The sequence below is a fragment of the Camelus bactrianus genome, chromosome 2 (assembly GCF_048773025.1).
Source record: "Camelus bactrianus isolate YW-2024 breed Bactrian camel chromosome 2, ASM4877302v1, whole genome shotgun sequence".
In the NCBI taxonomy this organism is placed as follows: domain Eukaryota; kingdom Metazoa; phylum Chordata; class Mammalia; order Artiodactyla; family Camelidae; genus Camelus; species Camelus bactrianus.
In genome coordinates, this window is record NC_133540.1 from 16,974,032 (window position 1) to 17,000,839 (window position 26,808).

The window sequence follows — 26,808 nt, forward strand, 5'->3', positions numbered from 1 at the left end:
GAAAATATACAAATGGCCAATAAGCACAATCAAACGATGTTTAATATCATTAGCTGTAAAGGAAATCAAGTCAAAACCACTAGGAGAAACCGCTTCACACTCACTACAATAGGTTATAATAAAAAAAAAAGAGTAACAAGCACTAATGAGGACACAGAGGAAGCGGAGCTCGCAGCCCTTGCTGGTGAGAACGTAACGCTGTGTGACCACTTTGGAAAACAGCCTGGCAGGTCCTCAGAGAGTTGAACATTTGGTTTATGAATGACCCAGCCTTTCTGCTCTCTGGGCACACACGTAAGAGAACTGAAAACAAATGTCCACATAAAAACTCCTACAGGAATATTCACGGCGCCATTACTCATCACAGCCAAAAAGCAGAAACAACACAAATGACTATCACCTGATGAATGGGTAAACAGTGGGGCCCAGCCATACAGTGGAATATTATTCAGGAATAGCAAAGCATAGAGTACTGACCCAGGCAAAACCGTGGACAAACATTTAAAACGTTACTCAGTGTGAAAGAAGTCAGTCACAATAGACGGTTTCATTTACATGAAATGACTCATTTTACATGAAATGTCCAACAGAGGCAAATCCACAGAGAGAGAACAGTGGCTTCCTGGGGCTGGGGGAGGATGGGGAAGATGGGAATGACTGCTTGTGAATACGGGGCTTCCTGTTGGGGGATGAAAATGTTTTAAGATTGACTGCAATGCACAATTATGGGCATAGAGTAAAAACCGCTGTACATTTTAATGGGTGAATTGTATTAAAACTGTTAAGAAAAAAAGCACCTAGGGCCAGTACTTTCAAATAGTAGATGCAAATTGCTAACTTTTATTACAGGAAGAAGAAACTGCCCTCAGCATGAAAGCAGGAGATCATCATGTGGGTAAACTGAAATTGGACAAGAGCATTTCACTTGAAACAGTTGCTGAGTGTACACGAAATACTCAGAAATAGGAAAATCAGCTTGACATCACGAAGAAGAATTCTGCTTCAAATGAAGATCAAGGATTTAGCAAGCCCAGCTGCTAGAAATGACCAGAGAAGATACTTTGTTCTTAGAACAAGCACCAGAGCCAACAAGGAAATGGTGGTGAGGAACGCAGGCAGCCGAAAATCTGGAACAGTTTGCTACAAATAATTTCTCCACTGAAAATTCAAAAATAAAATGAAAGTGACACAATGCTGTGCTGGTCTCACCCGAATGGGCTTCCTCCGGTGCTCAACAGTTCTGTAACCCCGAATGAGAGACTCAGGAGAATCAGCATGTTTCCTGGCAGTCCCCAAGTGACTGCCCACCAGCACACTGACCACCATCACATCTGCCAGGGTTGTATTGCAGAGAAGAGACCAACTTCTAAAAGGCATAGGAAATGTTGACAAGGGAAGAAAAGGCTGCAGTAAGTCCTGGGACAGAGGCCCTGTGAGCAGAGGCCAGAAGGCTGCAGGTGAACTGGAGTTGCCCTGGGGCAGGAAGGGACCATGAAGTAGCAGATCTCAATTCTCTACTCTCTCTCCCTTGGGTAGGAGAGATAAACCTGCATCCTTCTCACCTGGAACTGTGGGTTCTGGCTTGCAGAAGTCTTACCTACAGTAAATGATTACTCAAGACTCTGTGGAAATAGCCCAGAAATCGATAGGGAGTAGGGAGCCAACTCCACGATCCTATCAAATGCTACCATATTTATTGTGTATAATCAAAGGAAAAAGTCATTAACAGTTGTGTGATAGTAAGCAGGAACTTGGGGAAAGAAGGGATGAGAAAGAGATTGTAGAATCCACCATGAGTACAAAGTCTTCGTGTATCTTTAGGGAAGTCATGGGGTGTGGGGAATAAGATATATTCTTTAGATATGTGAATTACAAAGCAGACCACCAGACCAGCTAGGTCCTTGTTTTGGGGATAATAGACTATCTAACTGCACACAAGCCCAGCGTTTATACCTGAGGGCCTGGGTCATTGCTTTGCAATTAGCAGAGTGCTATCTAAAACCTCAACTATGCAAGCAAAGCATTGCCTCTGCTTTTTAAGGCAAGGAGACAGGAGTGAGGATGCACAGACGCTTGCTTGCAAAGCAGTTACTAAGCTTTTTTTTTCTCCTTAAAGTTGACAGACGGCTGGGGTCTGTTAAAATTTGTTAACCCAATCATGGGCTCCCACATGGAACCATTATGGAGGACACCCTTGGGTGACAAATCCTGGCTCTGGGCCTTTTCCTGCCAGCTTCAGCCACTCTAGCAGGGTCTAGGCAGATCCCTGAATAACGATCCTACAGAACCACCCACACTCTTAACTCCTGGTGCCTGAAACTTAATTTTAGCTCTACACAACTTAACGTAGAAAAGTTTCAGAAATAAAAGATATTATATTCATTTTATATCTCATCATATTACTGATTTTTCTGATAGCTCTAAGCTGCTGCTTCTTGGTAAACAACTAATTCTGCAGGTGAATTCCATACTTTCTTTGGGCATAACTAGCCAGTTTGGTCTCGCTGAATTCTATTGGTCAAATATCGATACACTTAATTGATTTCATTGTTCATCAGTTTCAGCTGGGAGTAGAGGGCGTGTCACTTTGTTCCTCAGCCCACCCTCAACTCTTTATCGTCAGCAAATCAGGCTTCTGGAAAACAAAAAGAAAGAATTTGTTTCCCTTCTACAGTTTCAACAAACACAACAGGATATATCAGCCTGGAGAAAGAATTCAACACAAATGTTAAAACAAAACTCTATAAACCTGAAGCAACTCCATCTCCGAATCATGATACACAATGACATGAGAGTTAAGTGTGTCAGGCACAAAGCACGGGTGAGCCTTACCACCTGACTTCTATTCTTCAAAGGAGGGAAGGTTTTCCTATTTTTTATTATCACTCTGTCATTGTTTCTGATTAAGCCAAAAACTAGTGTATGAAATAATTAAGCACTGCAATAACAGATTTTTGTTGTATCAATTACAGAAGGCATTCAGAGGGGATAGGAAAACCCACCTCTGTAAAAAATTCAAAATATCTTCCCCTGTTAAGAACACGTATACAAAATGCAACAGAGAATTCAAACTCTTGTGGAGAGGAGCAAAAGCCACAGAAACAAAGCAAAGTCATTACTATGAGTCAATTCAAAATTCACTGGACAATCATGCTCAATGCATTCAATGAAATTTTAAGGCTCACTGCAAACCATTCACTTAATGATCTGCAGGCTAGAGGAACAATTTCTCTCTTTAACAGACAACAGTAATCAATAGGGTGCCCCACCAAACAAGGACCAAAGAACAATCAGGTTTTTAACAGTTCTGATAAATCAGCATGTTCTAAAGATCAAAATCCAAAAATTTTAAACATTCATTCACACCACAATGAAACAAGCACTTAAAAAAAACAAAAAACCCAAAGAAACTAAGCACATAGATCATGTACTTGGATCAATGAGAACTTCATGTACCACTGGAAGAAAGAATAAGCTATAGCCTTTTCCTTGAAAAATAAAACTACTTTTAAAGATAAATGCTAAAACACATTTCATCGTTCATGTTACCTTGAAAATTCTGAGGCACTTGTATCTGATTAGAAAAGCAATTCTGAGTAATAATATGTTACGATTCAGTGCCAGTTTGCTTTAGAAGAAAAGAGAAAAGAAAAGCTCCTGTTCCTCAAATCCTGCACAAAGTGTGAAGTGCCTCCCGGCCTCTTTCTCCTCCCATTTTCTAAGCTCATGCTCCCCAACCCTTCTGAAGCAAGTATGACAACCTCTTATTCCCACCAATATGCAAAATGACAAAAGAAAATCAATTTATTTGTGTAAATATATGCCTACACCTTGAACTGGAGGAGAAAGGTATCAGAAGTCCATAAGGAACTTATTTCTACATTCCTGAAATCACACACACAAACGTTCACACAGACACAGACACATACCCCCTGGATTACTGGGCACTTCACAAGCTTAGGACTTCCAACTTCTAGAAGATAACTTTGTAGTTAGTTTAAAATACAAAACTGTCAGCTTTTGAAAGCCTTGATCATCTGCTAAACCATCCAATTATCAAAGAGACCCAATTAGCCTTCTCTGTAGAATGTAATTTCCCATGATGGCAAAACAGACCCTAAGAAGTACTGGGTCCAAGTCTCATGTTTATCACTAGCTATGACCGTTTTTAAGCACATTAACAGATTCAGAAAGCTTTGTCCCAACATTTATTCTTATTGATATCGTCTACATGTTCAAATGCCTATACAGAGACTAGGTCCCATGATGGTGTTTAAGAGCTCTTTTGTGTATTGCAATATTTATTTTTAAGTGCAGACAAGGAGGGTGGGTGTTACTCAGTTGTAGACCACCTGCTTAGCATGCACAATGTCCTGGCTTCAGTCCCCAGTACCTCCAAAAAAATAAATAAAAATAAGTGCATAATTAAAAATGAGTAAAGTTATAAAAAAATGCAGACTAAAAACCACTGCAACCTAGGAGCCACAATTGCAATAAAAAAAACAAGTGTTTCTATCAAATATTGACTATATGCCAATCACAGAGACAACCACAACTCACACCTGACAACCATCACTTGTGATTCTCAGCAACCCTACTAAGTAGACACGGGTGAGCAACCCAGCACTGCGGATGAGGAGATGGAGCTCGGAGGAGCCGGGGACGCTGACCGTCCTGCTCCCTGTGACACCACGTCAGCCCAGGGCAAGAGCTGACAGAGCTGCATTGAGGGGACACCCAGCTGCATGGAACCTTGTGGCACTGGGGAGTCCCAGAAAACACTAAAAATTTTTCAGTGAAAAACCAGCTCAAATACATTACACTGTGCCTCATTCTTTAAAAAGGGAACGTGACTGAGACCTTTTTGATGCCTCCGTGTCCTTTCTGCCATCATCAGTTACTTGCCCTCTCAGCATGACCAGTGATGATATGGACCCCTTATGAAGTGCACTCAGATGGCAGAGCATTTAAAGCTGTTTTATTAAGTTTGTAAGACTCTGTCTATGCCTCACACAGGCGGTCATCCATCACTTCTCCCTGGTGTGGATGTACCACCTGAAATCATTCCTTTCTGCTTTTTAAAATCCCTTCATCTAATCCAGACTTTTCAACAGCAAAGAAGCAGCTCAACCACAGACAGTGGACAGCTTTTCACTAAATTACTCGAACAGCCCATCGGACTACCTGGAAACCCTTTACTTCTATTAAACCCTCTTCTGGGTACTTCTGATTGGTGGACTTGGCCTCTGACTGGCCTACTCAGAGAGCTCCCAGCCTCACATCCGGGGGTGGGAGAGGAAACTGCAGTTGGGGGAAATCAGTGCGGAATACGGACATCCTCCCGCCAGGTCTGCACGGGTAGAAGTGCCACAACGTGCTAAGAAATTATACCGTCATTACCCCTGGGCTCCCATGGACTGGTTTCACATTAACCAAACTCATGACACACTGATGCAAGAAAACCAGAAATTTAACTTATTAATGTAACAGAAGACGTGAAACTATGAACCAGACTGCAATATCAGAGTTAAACCATGAGTACATGTTCTCCTCAATGGCCCAATCACGGGCAGGCAGTCACATGGCAAGCGTGGACAGAAGCAGAGCAGCAGAAAGGGTTTCTAGATTAATTCAATGGACTGAATTTCTGTTATACCAACAGATCTACTGTCTGGAAAACAACGCTAATCACGGTGCACTCTTCATGGACAGTGGCCGAGACACGACTGTGAGCACCTGTGTGACTCTCCTTTCTCTGTCCTTTCTGGGCTAACTGATGCACAGACGTACAGAGATCCAGGGATGCAGATACATCTAAACACCCAAAGCCCATTTTCGGAGCCTCAAAACCAGACAGCCAGGGTTTAAATACCAGCTCTGCCGCTTACTATTTCTGTGACCTTGGCCAACTTACCCTCTGTGTGCCTCAATTTCCACACTGTAAAACTGGTATAAAAATCAAACTTTTCTTACTCGCTTGTTGAGAAGATTGAAGGATACATTTCTGTAAAATGCTCAGAAAAGAATGTAGCACATTTTTGGTGCTCAACAAATATCAACTTAATATTACAGTGGTTTACAAGTCTCCTTTCTAATCATCTCCTGTGTTTCCTGGCTAGACGAAGTCCCAAAGGAAATCTTCATTTCTCCTTTTATAAACTCTTGGGGTGCACCCTTCTGTTCCATCCCACCACCTGTTTAAACTGAGGGAGGGGATGCCTCCTCCCCACTCCTCTGGGCCACAGAGAGTGCTTCTCCCTTCATACCCCTGGCCCCTGGCTCACAGTTAGCCCTCCTCACACTAACAGAGTGAGGTGTGATTCCAGGGAGACAAGCAGGGCATGTGAAGCCCTTCCTTTCCCTCCAGGGTTGGCCACCCTTGGGAAGCACCTGGGGTGCTCAGCTCCATAGCAGGACAGCCCTTTGCATGATGGGGCAGATCTTCTCAAGGGAAGGCTCGCTGTGGCACAGAGATACCTGGGACAGGGTAAGTCTCTATTTCTGGGACACTGTATCACAACACTCATTTACCCACAACCCTGAAGTTCATGGAGAGCGTGGCTTCATCAGTAAAAAAGAAAACATTTATCGCCTGCCTAGTCTTTCGTATTATCTCTCAGTTGGCTGCTGGAGACAACATGTGTATAAGTATTGGATCCCCTTAGGCCCCAACATATATGAAGTAACAAAAACTCTGTAGCTTAACGTTGGTTCAGGGCGACTGTGTAACGGTCCTGACTCTGCTGATGCTAAATTATGGGTATAGGAACTATGGAACCTCCTCAAATATCTTTCATCATAAAACCAGCTTTTCTTATTTTCCTGTTTCTTAGTAATTGCCAAAGACCATCAAATGATGGCTTCACACAAAACAACAGCTAAAGTTTATAAGCCCTCTTGACATAACCACTGTGGTAAACACTTTACATAACTTCTAATTCTCACAATTCTACAAAGCAGATACGAGAGTCCCCATCTCACAGACGAGGGAAAAACTCAGAACGAACTGACTCAGGCTCACGTGGTTCAGTGGCAGCACGTACACGCAAACCCAAGTCAAAAAACTACACCCCTTTGTATATGTACCAAATCATCTCCCACCAATTAACATACATCGGCGGTGTCAATACTCAGGGAACTCAACACACTTTTTAGCTTTAAGTTGCTCCAGAGGCTGCTTCTAGCTCTTTTATAAAATCCCGGCCCACTGATTTCTAACACTGGAAGAAAAGTCCGATTTTCCCATTGTTTGCACAGCAAGTCTGAAATGTTCACAGCGAGATGACAGAATAAAACTAAGATATAAGCAGAATAATTTTTCCAGGTAGACAGACATAATGGACATTGTGCTATTCTGAAGCATTAAGCAAAGAAATCAAAATAAAATCACGTTGTTTAAGCCTTCTTTTAAAAACAGGAAAATTAAGACTGTAAGAAGGTGCAACAGCACCACCTACGGCTTAAAAGACCTTCCAGGTTCCCAGGAAAGATGCAACACAAAAATTGCCTGTATGATCAGAAAGGAGAATCAGGTAACTAAAAGCTTATGTACCACATACTGCAATTTGCTTCGGGGGAAGGGAGGGGTATTCAGTATTTAATCTGATATTGCTAATACTCCTGAATATAAACAAAAGACACAGGCTCATGGAAACTCATCTTAGAGGAGGAAAGAATCCAGTCCAGCCACTTCATTTTACAGGAGGGGAGACTGATACCTTGGATCTGTCCTTCTGGCAATCAGCAGCAAAGCTCTCCTAGGCCTCATGTCTTGCACTGTAGCAAAAACCAACAGATCTGTACTACGCCTATATTCATAAAAGTCACGTCTGTATTTTTCCAACAGCAGGTAATCAAAGTATCTTGCAAAATACTTCTCAAAGAGCCAGGAAGTCATACAAGTTTGTTGAAATACAAAAACATTTATTTACATATTAAAACAGCCTGAGCTTTATTCTCTCTATTAAAAAAGTGACATTTCAAATCAAAATTTTGATATTTTAAAACCTGTTAAGAGTGCAGAAAAAATATCAAAATTTTCTTTAATCACAAATGAGAGAAGCTTATTCCCTGAAAATGATCAATGTGGATTTTTCTAAACTTAATGGTTCTGGTCAGAATCTCATGAATTTATAAGTCTGAGTGGATATTTACACGGCAACATGAATTCTGAGCTGTAACAATACACATTCTGTGTAAATAATCTTCAAGGTCGTCTGCTTAAGGCAATTTAAGTATTCCCTGTTTCACGAGAATGATACAGATTTCATTAAAACTTCATACTGCACTAAAAAAAAAACTGAATCCTTGTTATTTTAAGCCATATTCATATATAACATATATATACATATTGAATATGCATCAGAAATAAGCTACACTTTTTAGTATTCAGAATTGATACTTCTAATGTATCAGTCATTGTGACAGCACATTTTTATTAAGCACCTCAACGGTGCTTTGTATACAAGGCGTCTAACTCTCACAGTCAGACAAGGTAAACGATATTACTCAAATTTCACAAATGACGAAATGTACTTAAGCCATGAAAACAACTAACATATTCATCATCAAGAAAGAAAAGAGTAAGGATTTTACTTACAATACTCACTGACAATCTTTTCTTCCATACTAAGACTACATAAAAACAATTCAGTCTTTGTAAATTTTTCAGTCAATAAGCGCCCCTAGAGAAAAACAATAACATCATTAGCAACGGTTGGATTTTCAAAGCCCACTTCTCTTTTGAACAATAATTATTTTAAATGATTTGGTTTTAGTGCTTACAAAGCACTAAAATAAAAAAAAAAAGATATTACCTTTTTAAGTCATTACCTGAGAATAAAACATTTGTTAATATGTACAATTTTAATTTATGCCACTCTGTCTCACATTCTCACTGGTGTCTCTCCTTTGAAGACCTCATCAGGCTGAGATCACTAAAATCAGTCATTTATGGACTCACAGGATTTCGGGAAACCACTCAATGGGAGGCTGATTAGAGGAGCAATTGAGATTGCATCCTGTGCAGCCTGGATTCCAGCACCGAGCTAGACACCGCCAGCTGCGTGAGATTTGGGACAAGCTGGCCCATCTCTCAATCCCTCAGCTGCAAAAAAGGAGACACTGATACCTACCATCAAACACCTGCTATGAAGTAAAACATGAGGAAAACATTTTAGCCTTAGGTAGGTGTCCACTCACAGCGAGTTTGGTCATTATGATGATGAGGATGGCTGTTAATAAATTAAGCTAAACCAAAAAGTAGAAATCACCATAAAGGAGAAACATTTTAAGTCAATGAGCATTTCCTTTTGGATGGATTGCAGAATATTCTATTGATTTTTTTAATAAACCAAGATTTGTCGATTAATTATAGATTTACAGGTTCACGGACGAGTCTCCAGAAAAAGAATTAGAGGCCTCTAACCTCTGAATATTAAGAAAGTAAAGTTTAAAAAAAAAACAGGGGGAGATTATACCTCATTTGGGAGAGTATGTGCTTAGCATGCATGAGGCCCTCAGTTCAGTCCCCAGTAATTTCATTTAAAAAAATTTTTTTAAGAAATGGAGAATTAAAGCAAAATGATGGAGGAATACGGAATTTTTTTAGAGGACTCAACTCAGATTTAAGATGGGGAAAAAACATCCATTTCTCAGAGGAAATCTTGAGAACTATGTAAACTGGATCTGAGATGTCTAGTCTTTTAACATTATTCAAGAATTCATATTACCAAGTCTTAAAACTACCTGATAACCCTCAATGGTGATAGTGATCATAACAGCTGCCAACACGGATCGAGCTCTGGCTAGGACTGCTCTGTTCTGACATCTCTGCCCCTGAGGCCTCACCAGGCTGAGAGCATTAAATTCGGTCATTCATGAGCATCACGTGTAAGTCCTACATTTGTGCTTCTCACTCCCCCCTTCCCCAGCCCCTCTGAGGGAAGCACTGTTATCATCTTCCCCACCCGCAGATAAGGCCAGTGAGGCACTGAGACTAAACCCGTTCCAGGTCACATCGGCATTAAAGGACGTCTGTATTTCTGCTGTTTTGCTTTTGACAAAGGAATCTGAGTGTCAGCCGAGGGAGGCTGATGTGGGGTTCTAGGAGGTGAGCGGCCCAAACGAAAAAATGCACGAGGAGTTGCCATACTGCTGGACAGACTTCAGCCGGAGAATCCATGGGGTTAACAACACTTTATTGCCACAGGGAGGTGCACCCTATGATGCACCTGTCCTGCTTTTATCTGTTTTCTGTCAGCACATGCGCGGTCTGAGTTTCTTTGTTCATCAGGCTTACAGAATATCTCTAGCACATGCGTACTTCTATTTTCTTTGTTCTAAATCTTATATAATTGACGCATGCGTGGAGCAATTATTTACTGCATACTACAAACATGCTCTGATCGTGGCCTTGGGTCCCACGGCTATAACTCATCTCAATGCTCCGATCGTGGCCTTGGTTCCCACGGCCTTAACTCATCTCAACACCAGCTCACATTCCACCCCCTAGGTCGTGGGAACCCTAACCCATAGGGCGGAGCATTGTGCCCAAAGGCCACAACAACAATATAGAGTACAGCATCCTACCAATACACAGACAGCAACAATAGCCAGGACAGTTAGGCTCCATTTCCAGGAGGACGTCAAGGATGACCACCAATTCTTGAGGGGGTCTTGAGTTATATGATCTATGCGATCCAATTCCTGATCTATTTCATGCAGTGCCTTAGCTACTTCCTTCTGGTGATCTGGTATATAGATACAACATTCAATATGTAACATAGCACATGTGCCACCCTGGCTTGCAGTGAGAATATCTAATGCCATTCTATTTTGTAAGACTACCTTTCGCATCTGGGTAGTCTCGTCTAACAATTCCTCTATAGCTCTTCTAGTAACATTCAGTACAGCTGATATGTGCTGAGCTAAAGCTTCTACCTGCAATTCAACACTGATGGTCCCAGCACCAGGCAGGAACAGGGCCATGGGATAAAACCACCAAGCTGCACGCTTCCCCCGGTGCCACCGGGTGTGCAGTGGGTCCCAATTTGTGGGGTGCTCTGTCAAAGTGGGCCGGATATGTCCGGGCAAGTAAGCTTTACCCCCAAGTACAGTGCCCTGTCCATTTACCTGGGAGATAAGACCATCCGTGGATGCCATATACCCACAGATACCCTGGTGGCAGGAAATCAGTGGGTTTTGTGCCAATTAGAGGTCGTCCATCCCACCAGGTGGAGGCATTTACATTATAAGTAATTTTGGCACACAGCTCTTTTGGGAGCCACCCCATTGTGCAGTTTGGAGACTCGTGTTCAAACCGCTGCTCAATACAGAGGGGGCTTAAGTTCCTCACTTTCACATGAACATTATTCATCCATCCCCACCCATTCCATACAGTCCTTCCAATTAGGGGGGGGTATTGCCCCGCTCATGTCAGAGTATTTCTTCAATAGTGTTCCGCCGCAAGTCCCAGGGCGATCTCGCTGCCCTGTTGGCATTCCATCGAATCAAGGTGCTCCAATTAGCTCTGGACGTGGGGTGGAGGTGCCATGGCAGTCCATCTCCTGCGTCTACAGGAATTTCAGTACAGACCCAACAGTGAGAGACGTTGTGGACTCACGCGAAAGTGTGTGCCCAGGAGAACATGGTATTTGCTGTTACCCTGGATGGAAGGACAGAGCAGAGGTGGACACTATGATTGGCAAATCTCTCCCTTCTGGGAGGATGCAAGCCATTTTCTCATCCTGTGAGAGTACAGTGGCAGGAAGGGCTGTTCGCCCTGGGCGGTGGTACCACATCAACCCGCCCACACTAGGTTGGTTACACTCTGGGAGAGCTTCAGGAGCTATCAGTGGAATTGCCCAAAGCTGTAGGGCTTCTGCTCCTTTAAGTAGGGACACTCCTGTTTTCCCTAGAGTAACCTGCACGTCAAAAGGCCATTCCCCCACTCGTGGGGTTACCTGCAGGGCTTTCTCTAGCCCACTGCCCCATGGTTCCAAAAGGGCTAGCCAGGGGCCTTCAGTCTGGACCTGATTCTTCCATGTCCAGGTGTCCTGTTTTCCTGAGTTCAACACCCTGGGGGCACGTAATATTAACGCATGCCCCACTAATGAGACATCGGAGGCATCCTGCATAGGCCCAATTCTGAGCCTCCGAATAGTCCCTTGCAATAACTTTTCCAGTGGGCTCATACCTGTATGGCGAGGTTGTTCATTCAAAAGATGTACCGCCTGCGGCAAGACATTGTTCCAGCCTCGCCCTTGTGGTTTGAGAGCCCTCAGTTTGTCCTTTAATAGGCCATTGTACCGTTCAATCATTCCTGCTGCTTGAGGATGGTAAGGCACATGCAATATCCAGTTAATATCATTTTCCTTGGCCCATTCCTGGGTCTGTTGGGCAGTGAAAGGGGTCCCTCTATCACTTTGTATTTCTAAGGGAGTCCCATAGAAGGCCCGTAAAACTTCCAGTGCTCTAATAATAGAGTCTTGTGTAGCTCGGGGCACATGGTGAGCAAAACTTAGGCCAGTAACAGTGTCTACCGCTGTCAGCAGGTACCGCAAGCCCGTACTCAGAGCAAAGGGGCCTACGTAATCTGTTTGCCATACCTGCAATGGCTGAATTCCCCGTTCAATCTTCCCCATCTGTTGGGGCCATCGCTGCCGGTGTGGGTGGTGCTTAGCACACCATGGACATTGCCACACGGCATCTTTGGCTTCACTGTGGCTCAGGTGCAGGCCCCACTGGTCGGCTACCTGCCTCATTGTGTATGAGCCAACATGACCAAGTTTCTTATGGAGCCACGGACCTATATCGGGTCCTGGGACCATAGCTTGTACAGGACGGAGTTGGGCTAGCGCGTCAGCAGCATCATTGCCCGGTGCCAGGGCTGGGCGGTGCCCTGGTGCATGGTAAACAGTATGGTGGCCTTCTTGGCCTTTGTCCCATAACTATTTCCACATCTGTTGTCCCCACAGGGGCCGGTGCCCAATCATCCAGTCTTGCAGGGCCCATTGGGGTATCCACAATGTAAGGCCTCGATATACGGCCCAACTATCTGTACAAATCTGCAAGGGGCTAGGTTCATTCATCAACACCAGCCATACTGCCCGTAACTCAGCCCATTGGCTGGATTGGCCTTCTCCGGTCTCATACCAGAAGGCTTCAGTGGCAGGGTGCAGTTCTACTGCAATCCAAGTGGGCGGACTGCCCTTACAAGATCCATCCGTATACCAAGCAGTTCCCGGGGGTGGCCCTTTCCCTTCACGAAAGGGACTGGGGACAGGGTCCACCCCTTGTTGTGGGAGGGTCTGTACATCAGGCGCAACAAATCTCACAGGCCCTAACACCTGCTGCAACTCTGCAGCCAAGGGGCTAGCGGTGTACTGGGCTCTCTGTTCCAAATAAGCACCCCACTTCGTCAGAGTTGGGGTTTGGGCAGTTCCTGATCGGGATTGCTTTGCCCATGTCTGTACCCATCCTGCAATAGGGTATGTGGTCTGCACTTGGACCTCTTGCCTCCCCGTCAGGGGTTCAGTGGCAATCAAGGATGCATAAGTCGCTAGCAACTGTTTCTCAATCAGAGAATAATGACATTTAGCCCCTTTCCACAACTGAGACCAGAATCCTATGGGCACTTTCTACTGCCCATGTTTCTGCCATAAGCCCCAGCCATATCCATCACTGTCCACATGGACTGTCAACCAGAAAGGGATGTCTGGATCTATAGTGTGCAGTGCTTGCGCTTGGGCCACTGCCCTCTTAGTTTCAACAAATGCACATTCGGTCTCATCAGACCAGTTCCAGATTTCTCCCTTTTTAATCAGTTTATACAGGGGTTTGGCTATTTGGGCCAAATGAGGAATAAAAACCCGCCAGTATCCCAGAAGACCCAAATAAGTCTGTAACTGTTTAACTGTTTCAGGACGGGAATATGCCTGGATTTTGTCTATTACTGCTTCAGGCAGCATTTTTGTCTTACCCGACCAGACAACACCCAAGAATTTGACAGAATATCCAGGTCCTTGCACTTTGTCCTCGTTCATGGCCCACCCCCAGCCCACCAGGGCTTCTCGCAGCACTGTGGCACTGGTTTCCAAATCTGAAAGAGAATCAGAGGTTAGCATTATGTCATCAATATAATGGAACAAGCGAACGGTATCCGGTTTTCTCCAGGTAGCCAGGTCCTGGGCCACCAGGCCATGACACAGTGTAGGGCTGTGCAGATATCCCTGCGGAAACACAACAAATGTCCATTGTCTGCCTTCCCAGGTGAAGGCAAACTGTTCTTGGCTCTCAGGGGCTATGTCTATCGAGAAGAATGCATTAGCCAGGTCAACCACATAGTGACAAGTACCCAGTTCATGGGACAGTCGGTCCATCAAATCTGTTATATTCGGCACAGCTGCATGCATGGGGGGAGTGACTTTATTCAGTTCCCGATAGTCCATTGTCATCCTCCAGGAGCCGTCTGGCTTCCGCACCGGCCATGCTGGAGAGTTATATGGGCTATGCGTAGCCCGAATTATACCGGCTTCCTCAAGCTTCAGAATAGTCTGTCCTATTTCCTCATGGCCTCTGGGCAATCGATATTGCCGGACATTCACCACTCGTGTGGCCCGTGGCAAAATCAAAGGTGCATGATGAGGATGCCCCCGTATAACAGTTTTCACCATATGGACTCTCAGGCGAAATTCCCCTTGAGTCTTCTGTATTTGCAATCCTTGCAAAATGTCTATCCCCAAAATGTATTCAGCTACTGGGGATATATGCACTTCATATGCAGCAGGGGACAGACGGCCAATGCCCAAAATCAGAGTCACTCGTTTAACACACATTTGCTTGTTTCCATATCCTTTTATATCAACCCATGGTCCCTGAAAACGCTCCGGATTTCCATGCACCAATGTAATTTCAGCTCCTGTGTCTACTAGTGCCAGCACTCGCTGTTTATCCATGGGGGACCAGTGAATAGTCAGCTCAACATGTGGCCTCCGGTCATCGGGGTGCCCCACGTCCTGAACACCTTGGCCTTCCTCCTAGTCTGGGAGGAAATCAGCAAAGGCCACCTCTTGGGCCTGATGGGAGGTTGGCAATGGAGTATATTGTTGCTCAGGCCGTAATTTCTTCCATAAGGCCATCAGCACCTCCAATGGCTGGCCATCTAATTTTACATGGTCCAGGCCAGCTGCCAGTAAATCACACCATATCTGCCAGCGATCTAGCTTTTGGGGCCCTCCTAAAATTGGAGCATTCCCCTTTTTCCTCCTTGGTGTGGACTTCCCTTTCTGTGTCACTGCACAGGAGGAGGGGATCTTGGACTCATCTTGGGTCTTGGCAGCATGTACCCCCTTTCGGCGCACCTCTATGTCCCCCAGACGAGCCAGAGCCTCAGTTACTTCATGAATGGGGCAGTCTACATACGGTGTTAGTAGCGCCGCCATAGTCCCAAATGTTCCCGTTGGGCCATTAGCCAAAATCAAATCTTTTATTCGAGCTGTAAGGAGCTCATCATCTGGATGCTCCCAGGGGCAGTGGGACCGGAATTACATAGGCATAGCTGCTCTCAGAGGCGGCGGAGCTAGGACCATGCAGACATCTTTCTGCTGTGCTGGGTCTCTGCTTAAGCTCCTCTTGCATCTGTAAATCTCTCATGTCTTGGCTAGCATGCCGTAAAACAGATAAGAACATCCAGGCCACCCTCCCGGCTGCCTCTCTGTGGGCTAATGGGACATTATTTTCTAACAGCTCCAACGCCCTCCGAACATCATCTGGCTGGGGCGCCACTGTGTCCCAATCCTCAGGTTGAGCCCACGTCAGCAAATAGGCTGCCACCGGGTATCATATAGAGGTAGGGGGCCACTTTGCATCCACCAGAGCATCCCCGTCAGGGGCAGGGGGTTCAGAAGGGGCACTCACCTCATCCTGCCAACTACGCCAAGTGTCAGCCGAGGGAGGCTGATGTGGGGTTCTAGGAGGTGAGCGGCCCAAACGAAAAAATGCACAAGGAGTTGCCATACTGCTGGACAGACTTCAGCCGGACACCATGGGGCTAACAACACTTTATTGCCACAGGGAGGTGCACCCTATGATGCACCTGTCCTGCTTTTATCTGTTTTCTGTCAGCACATGCGCGGTCTGAGTTTCTTTGTTCATCAGGCTTACAGAATATCTCTAGCGCATGTGTACTTCTATTTTCTTTGTTCTAAATCTTATATAATTGACGCATGCGTGGAGCAATTATTTACTGCATACTACAAACATGCTCTGATCGTGGCCTTGGGTCCCACGGCTATAACTCATCTCAATGCTCCGATCGTGGCCTTGGTTCCCACGGCCTTAACTCATCTCAACACCAGCTCACACTGAGATATCAATTCAAGGGAGACTGTTAAATAATCAAGTCTGCCTGGTCTTCACCTCAAAGAGCAGATACTATAAATTCCTGATGTAGGATGAGGCTGCCGCCACAAACTGACTCAGCTTGAAATTAATATCCAAGATGAAGCAGCGGATACACGTAAATATTCACGATTGTCAACTCCGCTCACGGGTCTGGGCCCTTCACTGCCTGAACGGAGGTGAAATCCCCACCCCTGTCAGGGATGGAAGCGCGGCTCTTCCCAGTCTCACCCAGGCTTCAAGGGCTGTTTCCCCCCACAGGCTGTCCTCAACGATTAAAAAGCTCTCAAGATTTTTACACCATGCAAAACTGAAAGACATTTCTGCAGATGGAGCACTTTCTCAGGCTTAAACCTTTTTTGCCTACACTCAGCAAGGGGGAAAAAAGAAACAAGACTCTGCAAAGTCTCTGAGCCTCACCACTCACAGGAATAGAAAGGCCATAGCAGAAGATGACACTTCACATCGCAGGGTGAGAACAAAATAAAGCGGCCCCAACAACAGGCACTCCCAGAGACAGCGCTCAGCAGTCTTCTGCACGCTCACGGTTTTGCAGCCCTCATCACCATTTATTTCCAGAACACCATCACCCCAGAAGAACACCCCTGTCACTAAGAGTCACTCCCTAACACCCCTCCACCCAGCCCTTTGCAACCATCACCTGCTCTCTGCCTCTGCATGTGCCTATTCTGAGCATTTCAGATCACTGAAATCAACAATATGTGGCTGTCTGTGGTTCCTTTCACTTAACATGCTGTTATCAAGGCTCGTCCATGTTGAAGTGGTATCAGCATCTCTCTCTTTTTTTTTTTTTTTTTTGAAAACGTTAAAGTTTATTAGAAGGTGGTAAGTACTATCAAAAAGAGTAGAGTGGAGCATAAGGGGTTGGGTTTCAAAGGGAAAAGGGCAGGTTGAGCAGTCAGGGTGGACTTCCCAGAACAGGTGGCCTTTTTCATCTTCCCCTTAATTTTTTTTTTCTTTTTTATTCACTCTTACGTCTGAATAATGTTCCACTACATGGAGATACTACATTCTGTTCATCCATTCAGCAGCTACGTATGGACGAGGTCCAGAAGAATGAGTGTAAGAGGTGACTAGCAGGGATGGCATTAAACAAAGTGCAAGATGTGCTTTAAAAAAAAAAAAAGGCAACAAACAGAGGCACAAGGAAATTCAGTGAGTTTCTGAGCAAAGTGCATGCTTGCTTCGGCAGGACTACCATGCAGGGTTGAGGCGGATATTGGCAGGAATCATGGGGAGGGAGTCACCTGAGAAGATGCCCCACTGCAAGTAGCTCAGCCAGTTCTCCTCCATCATCCTGTATTTTTAGAGCCATGTTTCTTGGTTTCTCTTATTTCAAGTAATAGCACTTTACACATCTGGTCATCTGCATCAGACCACCTTACCTCCAAGCCACAGAAAATCATTCATTGACCGGAGCAGCTCCAGGACATAATGGTGATGGATTAGGGAGTCCTGCAGCATCCCAGCCTGCAGGTATAAGCCCAACATGTGCCCTGTTGATGTCAAGAAAGTAAAATGCATGGAAATATCTCACTGCTGGTGCATGATATCTGCCCCCAAATTGCCCCAAAATCATACTGGCAAAGCACTACTCAACCCACTCACTACAAAAAAAAAAAAAAAAAAAGCTAAGAAGGCAAATTTAGGCTCTTCCTTTGAAAACCAGCAACAATCACTGCCAGTATCTGAGGTGGAATTCTCCTGACTTCAAAAACCACTGTGCAGTTACTTTTCAAACGTGAAGGTATATATGTATTCCACGTAGATGATATTACAGAAGGATTTTTCTTTTCAAAATTTCCAGTTGCAACATTAGCACAAGAAAGTTTTTGTTTCAGCTTTAAAAAAAATCAATTATCTTCCACTTTCTTAATGTTGATCCTATTTTTATTTTATAAAGGGAGCTATGTTGCATATTATAAACCAACTGTTTGGCTTCTGCAAACAAGAACTGTATGACTTCACTATTTCAGAGCAAACTTTAACGATGCTTTGAGAGGTGGGGCCTGTGGCGCTCAACAAACATCTCTTTAAATACTGACAAGGATGTGCTATTAAGTAATGCAAAGGCTCTAACTCCATATTAACTTAGAAGCCAAAGGAACTACACCAAAACCTTACTTTATCATTTTTAAATATTCCGATTCTTTTGAATATTAAATTTCTTAAAAGATATGATTTCTTTTTGAGAAAAACAACAGCTGTATTAAATTTCCTCTCACCAAGAAAGCAATCTTTATCAAGAATAAAAACCCCTATGGAAATCCAAAAGATGGGACGTTTCTAGCTAAGTGAACATGCAGATGTGAACACAAACTTATGTCCTATCAGATCTCACTCGAACGAGCTCAACAAAGTCCTGGGCTACCCTAGAACTTAGCTCTTCTGTTCCAAATGTTGGCTGAGCTAAGATCATCAGGCAAGGCAGGGAAGGAGAGAAGAGGAAAGTCCACCTGGCGACCTCCATCTGTTTTCTTCCAGCCACAAGGTGCCGCTAGGGCGGCCCCGCTAACAAGCCCTCCCCATAACAAAATCTGGCATCCACACTGCCCCTGCCGTCCCCAAGCAACCCCGATGACCCTCTCCCACTGGTCGCCTCCCAGCCTGTGAATGGTCTTCTAATGACCCCCCCAGTTGGTGGCAACCTCCCCCTCTTCCCCGCTACACACACACACACACACAGAGCCAGGGCAGCCTTCCCAAAGCACAAATTTGATTACCTCAACCCCCACTTCAAACCCTTCAGAGGCTCACTGGTAGAGTTCTAGCCCTACACCTGACCCTGACCCTGACCCTGACCATGCTCGCCCAGCCTCACCTCAGTACCCAGGTCCCCAGTGACCTCAGGGGACCCCTGACTTGCTCCTACTTCCCACTTGCCTCCAGGCTCATCTTGACTATTTCTCAAGGAAGCCTTCCCTCCCTCCAACCTCCGCACTTTGTTCCTCTGTTCCTAGAACATTCTAGGCTAAGTCAACTTCTGACACTACTAAGCTCCCAAGATGCTAATAAATTTTGCTTATTAATGTGGGTCCACTCTCCCCTAGACACTCAGAAGTGTGCGTGTTATGAATAAATGAATGACGGTGTGGGTCTCAAAGGGAGTGACTTACCTGCTTTCGCCCATCCCGGCCCTTCTTTCTGTAGAATATCAGAAGCAAAACCAGAAGTACCTTTCCTGAGGGTCACTTCCTTCTGACACCCTTCACTGCCTCCTGGGTCAGTTTTAGTAAAACCCAAACTTATCCAAAGCCCTCCACCCAAGGCCATCTCCAGTGTCCTCCCAAGCAGGGGCACCCTCCACCCTGGGCCACACAATGCACACTCCCCAAGTTCCCACCTCACAAGCCTCCAGGCCTCTGCCCAGGCTGCTCCTGTCACCTGAGCCACCTTCTTGATGCCTTCTCCTGGCTGACACTTACTATGTCCTCACAACTGAATGTAGAGCCCATTTCTTCCAGGAAGTCCTCTCTGATAATGTCCTTTAGCTCTTGGCTGGGCTTCCTCTAGAGCAGCACTGCATGGTGACCAAATGGTGTTTGTCCACCCACTCCTTTGAGACCATGACATCTTGGAGGCCACATGGGAAATAGGAGTGAGACGACAAGAGGGTAGGGAAGAGCTAAAAGCAAAATCACAGCCCAAGTTCCAAATTTAAGGATTCTTTCTCAGAAAAAGTGAATAAAATGTTTCATATGTGTGTCATTTGGCTATGATTTTTGTGGCTCATGGAAAGCAAGAGCTTGGTGTTCTAGTCCAAAAACCAATTTACATGCAAAGAAATGTATATATTCATATATAAAGGAAGCCAGAACTGCTCAACAACAGTTTGCAGTTTAATTCCAAAGGAACTTTGATAAAGGCAATCTCTCTCTCTCCTTTTTTTTTTTTTTTTTTTTTGAATCATATAGTTTCAGAAGTATTTGTATAACTAAGTGATTGCTACAGCCCATGATTCTGCGCTGGAGTGTTTGGGGCTGAGGAAGCCCAGATTACATGCACTGTGTAAATGCAATCACACCAACACACTGACAGGAGCCCTAGTGGCTGAGCTGAATTTTCAAAGCAGACAACCTTACAATGGAACACAGTTCTAAGTAGAAAGTAAGAAATGCAATGTTCTGTACTCAATTTCATACGTTAAATGGGCCATTAACCGATAGTGCACCTTGTCTAATGAAACCCAAAAATAAATTGCCAACGTCGATTTTCTCCATCTGACAGTTTTATGTTAACATTGGTTATCAAACCCTCAATCCATACGGAGAGCTCAGGCTTACGCTGCAGCAGGTTACATCCCGCCGAATACAGAGGATTAAGGAAGAACTGGAGAGTTTCCCTTCAGAAGCTGCTAAGTCTGCTTTTGCACCTGTACGTAATTTGCAACCACGTCATTGTCAAAGGAGTAAGACCTTACATCTGTGGGGCGTAAAGCACTGCGGTGCTTCTGAACAATCAAAGAACACTGAGCTTTGTGAAACAGTCCTGAGGCACTTAAATTGCACATTTTCTGAAAGGCTCCAAAACTGACCCACTTCACCATTCCAGTTACAACAGGGAGGTACCGGAATTAGTAGAGAAAACATGCCCTTTAAGTCTGAGAAGGCCCTGCTTGAATCCTGCTACAGCATTTACTAGCTGCTAAATGGACCAATTCCTTAACCCCTCTGAGAAGGCTTCCCAATCTGCAAAAGGGGGCTGCCACCGACCACCTGGGAGGCATGGATGTGAATGCAACACGCAAATAGGGCGGCCGACTGGTACCTGACACGGGGCCTGTCTAGTTTCCCTCCGCTGCCCTTCTCCCACTTTAAACTTGCACTGTTGCCTCTGGTAAGGATCAAGCCCCCGCAAGAGACTGCCCGATTCTTCTGTGTATCCCCGTATACATGACTTACCCTTAGGAGGCCAGAAAAACTGCCTCCTCCTCAGTTACTGTCAATATTCTTTAGAGTTTGTGTTTTTTTTTAACTCTATTTTGCAGGGAGACTATTCCAGAACTGTCCAAGCACCATTCTCCAGGTTGGCTCCCCTCACAGCACCCATCCATTTTCATCTCAGATCCTCTGTCTGATTGCCTTCTGTTCATGGGAAAGAGAGTCCGGTAGGGTGGGGACTCCCTAGGCCTCCTTCCCACCGTCAAAGGTAAGTGTGACTACCTTCTCCCCCCTCCCCACTCCAACTCCAGCTTCTGAGGAGTCTCCCCTCCTGGACCCTGCAGACTTTGCATCTTCCCAAGACACACACGTGGCCACGACCCTCCCTTTAGATTTCATCCTGGCTGGCCCTGCCCAACACCCGGCCCCTTAAGCATAAATGGCATTGCTCTGAAAATCCCAAACGCCGCTGACTGACACACCAAAGCTGCATTGTCTGGGCTTTCCTCCAACCGAGGCACAGCCCTGCCCTCCCTCAGCCTCAGTCTGCACCTCTTGAGAAGAGCTAAACCACATGTAAGGCTGTGAACTCCAACTAAGAAGGACGAATCCCAACGTGTATCTCTAGTCCGGCACCTTCACCTGAGCCCCAAGCTCATAGACCCGAGTGCCTCTTTGAAGTCCTCACTTGGATGACAAATGGCATCTTAAAAATGCCTCATGTCCACCATTTACTCTGGAATTCGATTCCTGGCAGGTACCTCCCAGACTCCCCATTTAACTAACAGAACCAGCACCCACCTAGATGTTTGAGGTCACATTCAATATCCGCTGTTCCCTCCCCCAAGCCCTGGTCTGGAATGAGTCCTGTTATTTCCGTTGCTAAGCCCATCTCAAGTCTGGTTCTGCAGGGACCATGGCCGTAACCCCACAAGCTCACAGCATGGTGCAGTGAGTCACAGTCCTCCGAAGGGTGCTCCCTGGAGGAGGAGGCATCTCCTGCCACTGGTCACCTCAGAAGTCACTGGATTCTCACAAAGGAGGCCCAGGAGAAAGGACTCAAGGTTCGTCCATGGTCTGAGCTTTGAAGGACCTGAGGTCTGGGGGAGCTCCTAATTAGCAGACAAACCTGCCAGTGAGCAGAAGAGGATGGAGGAACCCAGGGAAGGCTGTTCTCACTCTGACCCCTGGGCTCTCAGGAGCCACGGGAAAGGCCACTGTCCAGGGCACAGCCCAGCCATCACAGATCCCAGCCTGCATTTGCCAACCCGGACAGCCTAGACTCCTTCTACTTGCAACACTTACTTCTGTTCTGTTCCCCACTCAGAATGTGATGGACTATTTCAGAAATTCTGGCCTGTCTCAAGCGAGACCAAGTCAGTGAAAAACGCAGTGTTGACATTTGGACCAGAGCATGAAAGGAGGAACAAGGCCTCATGGTCAGCATGATGGTGGTGGCCAAACCCTTCCCCCGGGTGAGATGAACCATGGTAGGGGTGAGAATACAAGGTCCTAGGTCGGCCAAAGCATCTCCCTTCACAGCTGACTGGGGTGTTGGGGTCTCACTATCGAAAACTAACGACACGGCCGTCAGTGGTGGATGTCATCTGCAACAGACAGAGTCAGCCATTTACTGCCAACGTGGGTTAAAAGTAAAGGCTGGTACAGGGAGGCCTGCACGGCTGCTGAGGCAAAACACAGACCAGGCTCTGAATGCCCACTGGATGAAGCAGACTGGAACATACGGTCCCCTTTAGCGGTCCGTTTGTCCACCAGATCCAGGTGAGTCAGCCTCTTCGGAGAAGGCCAAGTTGTCCTGATACTCAGAAAAAACAGCCTCGTAAAGGGAACAAAAGAGTGGCATGGATTTTAGACCCGATACTGCCCCTTTATGAAGGCAAACTAAAGTAAATGGCACGGGGAAGTTGAATGCAAAAAAAAAAAGTGACTGCTTCCTCCAACAGCGTCCCCTGCACCTGATCACCCCCGAGCCGGCCACTTCCTCACCAGTGACCGCCGGCCAGGAAGCGCCATCACGCACGTCACACAGCAACAGCCAGGAACTGCATGCTGAGCACTTTTGTGTAAAAGCAGGAATCGAGCAAGGTGCTGCAGACTTTGACATTCCAAGTTTAAATACTCCATGAAAAGAATCCCTAAGCAGCCTCCTAAATCAATTCGCATCTCACTTCTTCAAAACAAACAAATTTAATAAGGGCTCATTTGTCACCAAATATAAGGAAGACCAAACAGGTTCCTAAAAGCAAGGATTTTAACAGGTATCAAACACAAGTGGGTGATGTACTAACAAAGCAAATATTCCAAAAAATTAGAAAATAAAAAGATGACTAGGATAATACATGGATCAAGGCAGCTGTTAAGTTTTTGCTTTTTAAAGCGATGGAGACAGCACGGAGGGCGATCTAGCTATTTCCAATGCAGGGTGTGCACAGCCCACCTTTTCAGACGCAACAACATGCTCACAGGGCAGTACAAGAGAAAAAGGAAAAGAGGAACAAGTGAAAATTAGAAACACACAAGAACAAAAATGACTTTGACAGCCTGTACAAGATCTTACGTGAGTGTGATGAGGACAGGGACGTGGGGACGGTGAGACCCACCCTCACCTCATGCTCCAGGGAAGGCAGGGTCCTGTGGGGAGTGGCGCTGCCAGGGGACATCAAAGTGGTAAGAGCCCCAAACCAAAACTCCACCTACATGCGTCTAGGCAGGTTTTGAGCTACAAAATGTGGTCGCATTTCAGGCTGGACAGTTTTACTCACTCCCACCAAGAGTAGCAGGAGAGGATAAGACTCTGCTCCTGCACCAAACATTGTTTTATAAATTAATGACTGTGGAATAGTAAAAGGAACAATGGAGTAAAAGTGACTGGAGAAGAACGTGCTTGACCCGAGCTCACTGGCCACGATATCTCACTGACGTTCAGATGCTGGCTGGGCGCTTATTGTATCAAAACAGACAGACCCACCAGGAGGGAGGTTTAATGTGTTGCTGTATTTTGATGCCGAGAACCATGCCTGGTACACAAGGTTCTGGGTAAACAATGGTGACAGTGTCAAACACTATGGACTAAGCACACATCCAACTACTTTGTCAAATCCAAGGACAGACTTGAAAAGGCAAAAACAAGCTGGCATTCTCCGGTGGGTCTACAGACTCAGAGACAAGCAGTTGCTGAGCAAAAATGTCACCAGTGCCTCCTATGACAATAGAGGAGACACTGGCCAGGGGGCTGGGGCATGCTCCAGGCTTCCACTGCTCATGCAGCAGTCTGTCAAGGGGGAGAAGTTGGTCCCTGCTTACGTTGCACCGATGCACCTACCTGGACTAATGCCTGGGGGCTCAGCAGGAGGTGACAGGTGAGGTGAACGGAGCCAGTCTCGGTGTAGCCTGGTGCTGGCAGCTGTGCCTTCAGCAGTGCCCAGGCTCCTAAACCTGCCACCTCATCTCCAAGGAGCAGAAGGGGAGTGCGGGCATGTAGATCACAGGGCCCTGCGAGGACAAGTACAGATCATGGCCACGACATTACTTGCCCCTTCCTTAAGCCATAGAAGAATGTCCAGGGAGGAACTGAAAATTCATCCAGAGTTCGCCAGGCACCACACACAGGTGGGACTCGGGTCCCCTGTGCCTCTCACTCACAGGGCTGGTCTGGACTTTCTTTTTATCAATTCTCTGGCATCTTCTCCTCCAACTGACCAACAACCAGAAATTAGGATCTGATCTTAGGTAAGTTCAAGAATCACAGATCACCGCCTCCACAGCTGACCCGGCTGCACATGCTAGGAGCTCCGACCGTCACCAATGAGACCGCCATGAGCGCTCTCCAGACTGAAGGCCCAAGGCCGTAGGCCGGGGGGACACAACTTCCCTCACTCTCCGCAGCAAAGGGGGACCACCTCTCGGCAAAGGCATCTCAACCTCTCCTGCCCGAGGGACAGCACGATGGACACAAGGGGAAACAGAGCAGAAGGTGCGGGGTAGGTAGCCCAGAAAAGCTCGTCTGCACTTTCAAGGAAAAGTGAGTCCTTTGACATAATCACAGGGACAAAGTGAAGATGAACCTTTCCCTGCTCTGTCCCATACTCCGTGACATGCCTTTTCCTGCATAAGGAGTTCATTCGGAAGTCCCTGGCGGTGTTACTGATGTCCTAACCTGGCATGGTGACTGTCTAGCATGAAGAGAGGGCCTGAGCCGTGCAGGTGCTGGGCCTGGGAGGCAGGAGACACAGGCTCCATCCCCAGCTCAACCAGAGACTCGTTCTGCATCTCGGGATTCAGCATCTCATCTATAAGCAAAGGGATAAGACTGTCCCAGGACAGGCTGCCCAACAGTAATGAAATGAGATCCATGTAAAGAAAGTTTCCCAGTTGCCACATTTAAAAAGTAAACAAATAAATAAACAAACAAACAAAAAACAAATACTAGAAACTGATTTTAAGAACAGATCTTACTTATTCTACTGTATGTAAAATACTATCATTTTGACATGTAATCAATATAGAAAGTAACAAGGTAGGTTACATTCCTTTTACTAGATAAGTCTCAGTATCTGATGTGCATTTGTCCTACAGCACATCTCAGCTCAGACCAGCCTCCTCCCCAGCGCTTCTAGCATCAGTGGCTGTGGCTACTCTATTGGACAGCAACTCCAGGTGTCCCACCAGGGGTCCTGGCTGAAAAGCTGGAGTAAGTGTCCACACTAACCCTAAAAGGATCTCTCTGAAACAAAGGCGGATTCACTTTTGAATGTCTGTAAACCGGCGGGCTGCACCTCCCTCCACCCTTGGCTACAAGACAGCCCTCTTCCTTGCTGATCCCTTCCTGGATGTAGGGAAGCAATCCGGCACACAGCCAGGGTGGCCGGGCCTCCAGATAGACGTACCTGCTGACTGTGTCCAGTCCCATGAAGTCCTCCTTCTCAAACAAGGTTCAGAGGAGGTGGATCTTGTCCCCAGACTTGTTGGGGGCCCTATCCAGCCACTTGGACTTGAGCATGATGAAGAGTGACTCAGTGAAGTCCTCGATCCTCTTCACCAGCCTGCAGTCCTCGTAGATTGAAGGCCACGTCTGTGCGTGTCTGCTCGGCCACCTCCCCATGCAGCACAAAGACAAAGAGCTAAGAGTCATTATCGAGGTGCCATACAGCTCCTCTGCACGTGGAGCTTCTCGAAAGCCTTGGCCGAGAGGCAATCGGTAATGGTGACAAGGCCCACTACATTGCTGTGGGTCTGGAAGTTTCTCCACCCATTCTCGGGTGCATAGTGGTGCCTGTAGTGGATACAGAGTGCCCACTGGGAGCCGCACGGGCTGATCTGGCTCACCAAGGAAATTCGCTTATAGATGCAAAAGAAATTCTCCTCTGAGATGATCCCAACGGCTTGGATCACCACGGGGAGAATCTGGTCGTTCTCAGCGCACTGCACGTAGTCAGGGATGCTCATGTTGCAGCCCCTGCCGAGAGGGGAGAGGAGATTGAGATAC

At 46.1% G+C, this 26,808-nt stretch overlaps 1 protein-coding gene across 1 annotated transcript in view; it reads right to left on the minus strand.

Moving 5' to 3' along the window:
- The window catches only part of LOC141579581 (trafficking protein particle complex subunit 9-like), a 90,288-nt gene that overhangs the window by 39,217 nt on the left and 24,263 nt on the right, over positions 1–26,808 (minus strand). Inside the window, exons 11-14 of the mRNA XM_074376349.1 lie at positions 26,210–26,778; positions 24,646–24,815; positions 17,808–17,918; positions 8,600–8,684 (exon numbers count right to left, since the gene is read on the minus strand). Of these exons, the coding sequence (XP_074232450.1) occupies positions 26,454–26,778 (325 nt within the window). The 3' untranslated portion in view covers positions 8,600–8,684; positions 17,808–17,918; positions 24,646–24,815; positions 26,210–26,453. The remainder of the gene's footprint in view (positions 1–8,599; positions 8,685–17,807; positions 17,919–24,645; positions 24,816–26,209; positions 26,779–26,808) is intronic.